The 9062-nt window shown below is 35.3% G+C and overlaps 3 protein-coding genes across 4 annotated transcripts in view; 2 read left to right on the top strand and 1 right to left on the bottom strand.

Annotated features, from left to right (window-relative positions):
- The window catches only part of LOC104719584 (UDP-glucose 6-dehydrogenase 4-like), a 6735-nt gene extending 5013 nt beyond the window's left edge, over positions 1–1722 (bottom strand). Inside the window, exons 1-2 of one of the 2 annotated variants that reach the window (XM_010437528.2) lie at positions 1615–1722; positions 1060–1187 (exon numbers count right to left, since the gene is read on the bottom strand). In XM_010437528.2, coding sequence (XP_010435830.2) covers positions 1060–1172 — 113 coding nt within the window. In that variant the 5' untranslated portion in view covers positions 1173–1187; positions 1615–1722. Of the gene's footprint in view, positions 1–1059; positions 1188–1614 lie in introns of those variants that run through there. The other variant, XM_019231236.1, reaches the window with a different exon arrangement.
- LOC104719582 (expansin-A24-like) lies at positions 4807–6218 on the top strand. The gene is made up of 2 exons (XM_010437526.1): positions 4807–5000; positions 5333–6218. Exons 1-2 carry the CDS (start codon positions 4829–4831, stop codon positions 5947–5949), a joined length of 789 nt encoding a protein of 262 aa, XP_010435828.1. The 5' UTR covers positions 4807–4828; the 3' UTR covers positions 5950–6218.
- On the top strand, positions 6882–8208 carry LOC104719581 (expansin-A22). Its single transcript, XM_010437525.2, has 2 exons — positions 6882–7101; positions 7554–8208. Exons 1-2 carry the CDS (start codon positions 6882–6884, stop codon positions 8165–8167), a joined length of 834 nt encoding a protein of 277 aa, XP_010435827.2. The 3' UTR covers positions 8168–8208.

The following is a 9062-nucleotide window of genomic DNA, read 5'->3' as shown; positions in this document are numbered from 1 at the left end:
GGCTGCAAGTGAAGGGGATGGTCCCAATCGAACTTCTTCATCGAAAGGTCTCTCTGAATCTGTTCCTCTGTGACTTGAGGATCATAGATACTGATTTGCGCTTTGTCTCCTAACAGACCTTTACACACATCAATGGCAGGTGTTTCCCTTGTGTCACCTGTGTCTTTCTTGAATGCGAATCCGAGGATGGCAACCTTCTTGTTGGAGACAGTGTTGAACATAGAGGAGACGACTCTGTTCACGAACCTGTTCTTTTGGTAATCATTGATCTTGATCACTTGTTTCCAGTATTCCGCAACTTCTGGAAGACCATTGCACTGACAGATGTAGACGAGATTCAGAATGTCCTTCTGGAAACAAGAACCACCGAATCCAACACTAGCGTTCAAGAATTTGGAACCGATTCTTGAATCAGTACCAACAGCGTAAGACACTTGAGTGACATCAGCACCGGTGGATTCACAGAGAGCAGACATGGCATTGACTGATGAAATCCTCTGAGCCAAGAAAGCGTTTGCAGCTAGCTTAGAGAGCTCCGCAGACCAGAGATTTGTTGTGATGATTTGGTCTTCAGGAACCCAATTGGCATAAACCTCCTTGAGCGTCTGAACAGCTTTGAATCCTTCAGGCGTTTCTCGGCCTCCGATCAAGACACGGTCAGGGTTAAAAAGATCAGCGATCGCAGTTCCTTCAGCAAGAAACTCAGGGTTGGAAAGAATCTGGAATTTGATTCCTTTACTGTTATGCATCAAAATCTTCTCAATAGCTTCAGCTGTCTTGACAGGCACAGTCGATTTCTCAACAACAATCTTGTCGGAAACAGAGACATCAGCGATCATACGAGCAGCACTCTCCCAATAAGTGAGATCTGCAGCTTTGCCAGCTCCAAGACCAGTCGTCTTAGTGGGTGTGTTGACAGAGACAAAGACAATATCAGCTTCTCTAACATGTTTCTCCACATCAGTACTGAAGAAAAGGTTCTTCCCTCTGCATTGCTTAACGATATCTTCAAGACCTGGCTCGTAAATGGGAAGCTGATCACTGTTCCAAGCGTTGATCCTAGGAACAGAGATATCAACAACAGCTACTTCAATATCAGGACATTTCAGTGCAATCACTGCCATTGTTGGTCCACCAACATATCCAGCTCCAATACAACAGATCTTCACCATTTTTTTTTATCAACTCTGCAAAACCAAAACTCGAAATTAAGATCACATCTAGGAACAACTACAACAGATCTTAATGTACAAAAGTCGAAAAAAATCGGATCAGATCTGGATTTTATAGTAGTAAGCAAAACGTCGAACACTTAATGTGCAAAAAAAAAATGACTAGTCATGATCCGATCAGATCCAAAAATTACTCAAATCACACGGATCTAAACACAATCGATACGTAGAAACCATAAAATGATCACGATTCACACAGGATCTATATACATTTCGAGAATCCACAACAAGAAAAAACAAAAAACGAGTGATGTGTTGATTCAACGATTTTTTAAAAGAGAGATCAGATCAGATTCAGCTTACAATTTCGCGAGAAAACAAAAAATACAAACAAATATCTAACGTAAAACTCAAGAATTGTAAAGGAGAGATCGACGTTTACCTCCGAAGGTTCGTGGTGAAGAAGTTGAATGTTTTCTCTTGAGAGACGAAGAAGAAGAAAAAGAAGAAACAACAGTTTATAGAAGAAGAGAGTTTCAGTTAAAACGCAAAAGGGTAAAACGGAGAATTTGTTGGAATGATAATTAAAATGACGATAATGTCCTTCCACGTTTTTCTTCCACATAGTCTGTCTAATGTCTATGCACGACGGACGAGCCGGCTGATCAAACCTCTTGTCCCCAAAACTCTCACATGATTTGAATCCGAATACTCGAATAGTAATACAAAAAATGAAAAAAAGGTTATTTTACAATATTGATATATATATCTAAAAGCAGCATGAAACGGGGATGGTTACATCAATGTGAGTTATATTCGAAACTGGCTGCAAATGGATAATTTAAACTAAGAAGCTGAATGAGCGTTTTTCAAATTTTACCAATTCAAATAAAAAAGTTAGAAAAATGATTCAACTTATTTAACCTATTTAACTTAAAAGTTGGAAAATAAAAAAATTATGAAGAAAATTTGTTTAACTCATTCATCTCTTATTTTGTAGAAGAATGAGTTTGATGCTAATTAACTTTTTTTTTTTCAACCCAATACCTATGTTTTATATACTTAGAAAGTGTCAATCTTGGATATGCTCATTTTTCTTATTACTTTCCCAGCTTTTCTATATATTGTCACATTCAGTCATATATTTTCTTTATTTACTTGTAACCCTTTGACCATGACCTTATTTAGTGGATTCTACGTTTTCTCTCGGCCCGTGGATTCACCACTTATTAAATAGACGGTTCGCTATGTTTGAAATGCTTTAAAGACTTGCTTACCGATCTTATAAATCATCACATAATATTTTCCCGTGTTTTGTCATCTGAACGGTTCTGACAATGACATCCCTAAAAATCACCCATCCTGAAATTGCTCAAGCTCAAGCACACTTAATCGTGAAATTTCTCTTACGACATTTGATCAAAACGATAGGTGCATGTTGGTGATATACATGGTCAAACAGTTAATTTTGGTGATATAGGTAACCAAATTTCATGACAACGGGATATTAGTTTTGAAACCTTTGGAAACCGAGTTGGTCGAACCTTATTTGTCCGAAACGAGTACCAACTAGGCTGAGTTCTATAAACTTAATTGGTTATTATTGGTTTTCTTCAATTATGTGCATTACTGATGTATAAAAACTATGCATGTGTTATTTAAGAAAATCATATGGATTAATATTTTGGTTGAATATATGTGGTGGATTGGATAATGCCATATTGCATGTCTCTGTTGGATTTTGTTCAGCCTCTTAGCTTAAACTCATTCTCCTTAATTAAAACAAGGGATTTTTATTGATTCTACCACATTTAGTTAAAACCTTTTCCCAAATGCCACATTTTTTGTTTCTTTCGAGAACTACCACATTTAAGCTTTCAAGTTGGAATAAAATGACTAATATATCCTTCATATAAAAGTCATGAGATTTGAGATTATACTGTCCTTTTATGACACAAAAGTTTGTGCACTAATGGTTGTGGGTCAGCATAAAATAAAGTTTGTAATTTAAATAAAAAAAACTGGGAACACGTAGACTTTGTAAGGTGTTTTTTGGTTTAGAGATATGAGAGCAGCATAACGCAGTAGACAAAATTGGTCTGATGGACAAGGTAAATTGTATAGACAAGTTGCGAAATATAAACTTGTCTATTAGCTTGAACTAGTCCATTTTTCAAATATATTAACTAGTAGACAAATTGTAAATAAAACATGTCCATTAACCGGTATTGTTCTTAGAAAAATTATGCAGTTATAAACTTGTCATGTTTGGAACTTGTCTACTAGGTAAAGTTTTCTCAAAAAGGATAGTATAATCTCAAATAGACAAGTTAGGAGAGTTTGGAACTTGTCTACTAGGTAAACCTGAATCTTTTTTTTTCCGGCTAAATTTTCTTCCGCTAACCTTAGATCTGAATCCGCTTATTTTGTCCAGCTTGTCTTTTGGCGCCGAAGAGAACCTCTCTAGTTGAGTTTCTTTTTTAAGTGTTCTTCCATCTCATGATATCTCTCTTTGATTGCAATAGATCTCTTTTTGATCCAGATTTTTAGTTGGGATGTTTGGTGCTCGGTCGTTCCGGTGTGGCGGAGAATTGCTTTTGAACGAAGTTTAGGTAGAAGAAGAAAAATGAATAGACACATACACAGCACATACACAAGTATGGAGATGATAAACTATTAAAAAAATATATTAAAAATTGAGATCTGTATGTAATGGAAAGGACATATTAATCTTTTTCAATTATCTTTATGGTAGCCGGGAAAATGAATTTGCAAATGTGGTAGTTGTGTTAAGTCTTAGTATAGATTGTGGTAGAACCGTTAGTTTTCTCTTAAAGCAATGGTCCATTGGCCTTCTTCTTCCTCCTACGACACAAAACACTTATTCACTTCTTCTTCACTACTTCATCTCACGATTCTTCACTCACTCTTTTTTCACCTCTTTCTTCCTTGTTTCTTGTTCTCATGCTTAATCAAAGATGAGATTCCAAATATAATCCACATATATATTATCATTCACTACGACTCTGTTAATTTATCAGTGTGAATTCCTTGTCGGATGATATTGATTAGAGTAAATGTTTGGCTATATAACGATGAAGACTTTTTTGTTTTTTGCAAGTTTTTATCACTGATATCAACATTGTAGTGATAAATTTCTATATATGTCCCGTTAAAAGAAAATAATTTTGGGGAGGGATGATGAGAGTCTGTCAAGTTTAAAACTAAGAAAACCCATAATTTCTATATATGTCCCGTTAAAACCTAAATTTTCGAAATAAAAACAAAATTCGAACAAATTAAAACTAAATTCAGAATGATTCGTACGTACAAGACGTTGTATTTGGATTTAAAAAATCGTACTATATATAAAAAAAACATTTTAAAAATAAATTAGTACTGGACCATCAACTTTGAACGTTATATACCTGACGGTAAAGCTTTAATGATATTTCGGAGAATCCACTCATGTCTAGAATCCACAAACTATATATCTCCTTGGTATAAGCAACATCGTAGAATTTTAATTGAATCCCGCAAACATCGATCGAGAAGCCCAAAATTCTCTCTACCTTGCTATATAAATACCTCCATTCTCATCAATAATAATCATCAATAAATATTTAACAAATATAATAAAACAGAGAGATAAAATCATGAAACTCCTAAACTTATTTATGTATGCAGACGTTTTGATGCTGGGAATGGTGATATGGATTGTGCCCACATACGGTCATGAGCCACACCCACACCCACACCCACACGAGTCTGGTTGGGTTGATGGCCGTGCCACATTTTACGGTGACATCAATGGTGGAGAAACTCAACGTAAGCTAAACATATTCTAATAATTCAATAATTTCAAGACATGTACAATGTTAAATAAGACGTAGTAAAATGGGACTCAATCTTTGACCACTAGCTAAGACTAATATGGTTGGTTTGGCAAAGTTTTGTGTTCACCTATATATGTTTGCGGTAAGAATTTTCAAAATAAAGCTTGTTAACCTTTTGTTAAATGAAAATGACAAAATCCAATATAAGTAAATTATTGAAAACCCCATCTTAGAACATGCAAACGTTAAACTACACGCATATTAGTTTTGTTTCTAAACTAATGCATGCATGCTTTTTTCTTTTTCTTTTTTTCTATCTGTTAGAGGGAGCTTGTGGATATGGTAATCTACACAAACAAGGATATGGTCTAGAGACAGCAGCACTAAGCACGGCACTATTCAACAACGGGTCAACGTGTGGGGCTTGTTACGAGATAACGTGCACGAATGCTCCAGAATGGTGTTTGCCTGGCTCTATCAAGATCACAGCTACAAACTTCTGTCCACCAGATTACTCCAAACCCAAAGAATGTTGGTGCAACCCGCCACAAAAACACTTTGATCTCTCACAACCAATGTTCCTAAAAATCGCCAAGTACAAAGCTGGGGTTGTCCCGGTTAAATTTAGACGTTTTCCTTGTGCTAAAATCGGAGGCGTCAAGTTTGAAATCAAAGGAAACCCTCATTTCCTAATGATCTTACCGTACAATGTGGGAGGAGCTGGAGATGTCAGGGCCATGAAGATTAAGGGAACAAGGACCGAGTGGATACCAATGAAGAAGAACTGGGGACAGATTTGGAGCAGTGGTGTTGTGTTGACCGGACAATGTTTATCGTTTAGGGTCACGACAAGTGATGGAGTTACGAAAGATTTTATGGACGTGACACCGCCAGATTGGGGATGTAATGGACAGAGCTTTGATGGAAAGATTAACTTTTAGGAGAAGAATTTGAGTCTTGTTCGCTAACGCTTGCAATCTATTAAGAAGCTGGAGGGTTATTGGTAGGTTACTTGCAATTTTTAAAAATAATTCATTGTTATTGGTTTACGAATTCGAATATTCGATGATTTTCTATTTCTAATCAAAATCTTGTTTTTTTTTTTACGTTTTCTTTGTTACCAATTTCCTAAACCTTTTGTTTTTTATTTATTGACTTATGGATGTATGTAAAATAAGCTTAAGATCAATAACATTCAAAACTTTTGGAAGATATGAGATCTCTGTTTTTGCCATCTTTCATACGATTGCGAATATGGCTCCTACAAATCTTGATTTCCATAGCTAAATATTATTTGATAGGACACAATGACGAAGTAGAAGAGTACTTGTTTTATTATATATTTTCAGGAATTACAATATGATCTCTAATGATACTAAATCCCAAATTAATGTTGACAATTGACTATTTGATTATACGTTAGCGAAACATAAGACTCTTCTTCGACTTTGTCAGATTATGGCGTTCATAATGAAATGGTCCAGGTTGTGCGAAATCCGACACGTTCTCAGGATGCAGATTTACTACGAAAGATCAAAAGCTTCAATGCACATTTCGAGAGATATTGAAGAAGGTTACGATGGTTCCCATCAATAACATATGCTGAAACAAGATCAGTACTGGACCAAACCCAAAGCTTAGTCAATAGTCAACATTAAATTTTTTTTCAAACCATTTTATTCAAAATACAAATATATATGGCAAAAGAATTTAAATATCTGGCTGACTACATAATGGCAAAATTAGGATACAGATTGACTACATAAACTTGAATACAATTACTAATTCTTTGAACATCTCCCTACTTATATATACACCCACCCAAATGGCTCCCATCAAAACTCATCATAAATCAAAACATAGTATATTAATCATGAAACTCTCAGAAAAATTGATCTATGTAGAATTTTTGATGATAATAATGGCGATGTGGGTCGTGCCCATTGCCATGAGTTACGGTCATGTAGCCGAAGTACCCGAGACAGCTGAGGCACCCGAGATCAGTGGTTCAGCCAGAGGCAGGTCATTCGACACTAATTGGTATGATGCACGAGCCACATTTTACGGTGACATCCATGGTGGAGACACTCAACGTAAGTTAAAATACTATTAATAGTTTTTATATTTAGTTACATTTTTTTTTTCTGTTAAAATTATATCGTTCTTGGTTACAACGAATCTTATTATTGAATTGAATGTCTTAAATGCTATTTTTTTTTTCATTTGCGATTGCATTTACATTTTCATATGTATATTTATAAAGTATAATGCAAATTGCCAGCTAGGGTCTTCTCTTTCGTTTACATATAAACACCAGAGAATTTATTTTTTAGTATTATAAAGATAACATAACTTTTTTACCCAAAAATTGAAGACAATATATAAACATAAAACCAACTCATGTAAACAAACAATCTCTTTGTTCAAAAAAAATCAAAAAAAAAAAAAAACAAACAAAGTCTTAAATTCTTAATTACTTTAAAAAAAAATTTCCTTTGGTATTACATATGTACTCACTTTTTTTTTTTCTTTTTACATTCAATAGAGGGTGCTTGTGGATACGGTAATCTATTCAGACAAGGCTATGGTCTAGCCACAGCAGCGTTAAGCACGGCACTCTTCAACGACGGGTACACATGCGGGGCTTGTTTTGAGATCATGTGCACCAATGATCCACAATGGTGTTTGCCCGGATCCATCAAGATCACCGCTACGAATTTCTGTCCACCAAATTACACCAAAACCACAGATATTTGGTGCAACCCACCACAGAAACATTTTGATCTCTCCCTAGCCATGTTCCTCAAGATCGCCAAGTACAAAGCTGGGGTTGTCCCAGTTAGATACAGACGTGTTCTTTGTAGGAAAACCGGTGGTGTCAAGTTTGAAACCCAAGGAAACCAATACTTCTTAATGATCTTGCCATACAATGTAGGAGGAGCCGGAGATATCAAGTACATGCAAGTTAAGGGAAACAAGACAGGGTGGATAACAATGAGAAAGAACTGGGGACAACACTGGACCACTGGTGTTGTACTGACCGGCCAAGCTTTATCGTTCAGGGTTACGACGAGTGATGGGATTACAAAAGATTTTTGGAATGTGGTGCCAAAGAACTGGGGATTTGGACAGACTTTTGATGGAAGGATTAATTTTTAGGAGAATGCTTTGAGTTTTGTTAACGGTGGCATACCACAAAATATTATGTATTAGGGGGATACTCCTTACGTTACTTAAAATACATTAATAAAACCGCAACTCAAAAAAGATAATCTGAAGTAATTAAACCCAAATAAAAGCTGATTAAAATTTGTATACTAAGTACTAACTATTCAATATTTTGATTTTTCAATACCGAAAAACCGTAACAGAAACCGAGCTAAACCCCTTTTTCTGTAACCAAACGAAATTAAAGTAAATCAATCACAATCTATTAAAACTATAATTTAATTCTATGCAATCATATTAAATAAGAGTTTGTGCAAAAAAAAAAAAATCCTTCAGATTAACCCAATGAACTCAATAATAACACGCAATATAACTCTTACACGTATTTTCTAAGTGTTTCTACGGTCACATATATTATATTTTTAAAATTACATATGGATTTAGACTCTCATCATCGAGGCTTCGATTTTTTTTTTTTTTTTTGGAAAAAACAGATGTTATCATTCACTAGTAAAAGAGTAACATACATGAAGAGTAGGGTAGCTTAAAAGATAACATAGAAGGATATTCCCCAAATTTTAAAACAACAAAGCAACAAAGAAGATAGGAGCAAATTATATTAGGGGTTTGAGAACTATAGACCACAAGCTAGATAGCTTACCGGAACATGTGAGATCAAGACATATCAAAGCTACTTCCAAGAGCAAGCCAATGGAAGGGAAGATGGTCACATCTTTCATTCGAGGATTTGGTGGCAAAGAAGCGGACAAAGCTGACGTTCTCACCGGGGTGGAAAGGACTAATATAGTGATATGTCTATATTTTGTCTCTCCTTAGCATATATGCATCATGCATTTAGCTAGGATAACTTATTGTTTTGCATCAT

This window comes from Camelina sativa, chromosome 10 (genome assembly GCF_000633955.1).
Source record: "Camelina sativa cultivar DH55 chromosome 10, Cs, whole genome shotgun sequence".
Lineage (NCBI taxonomy): Eukaryota > Viridiplantae > Streptophyta > Magnoliopsida > Brassicales > Brassicaceae > Camelina > Camelina sativa.
The sequence above is the reverse complement of the archived record's forward strand: the minus strand, read 5'-3'. Positions and strand labels throughout refer to the sequence as shown.

Bases quoted from the DNA above. Each gene is read 5' to 3' on its own strand.
- LOC104719582 (XM_010437526.1), top strand. From the start codon at position 4,829: ATGAAACTCCTAAACTTATTTATGTATGCAGACGTTTTGATGCTGGGA. The intron at 5,001-5,332 runs GTAAGCTAAACA...TCTATCTGTTAG, and splicing joins CAATGGTGGAGAAACTCAAC to AGGGAGCTTGTGGATATGGT.
- LOC104719581 (XM_010437525.2), top strand. From the start codon at position 6,882: ATGAAACTCTCAGAAAAATTGATCTATGTAGAATTTTTGATGATAATA. The intron at 7,102-7,553 runs GTAAGTTAAAAT...TACATTCAATAG, and splicing joins CCATGGTGGAGACACTCAAC to AGGGTGCTTGTGGATACGGT.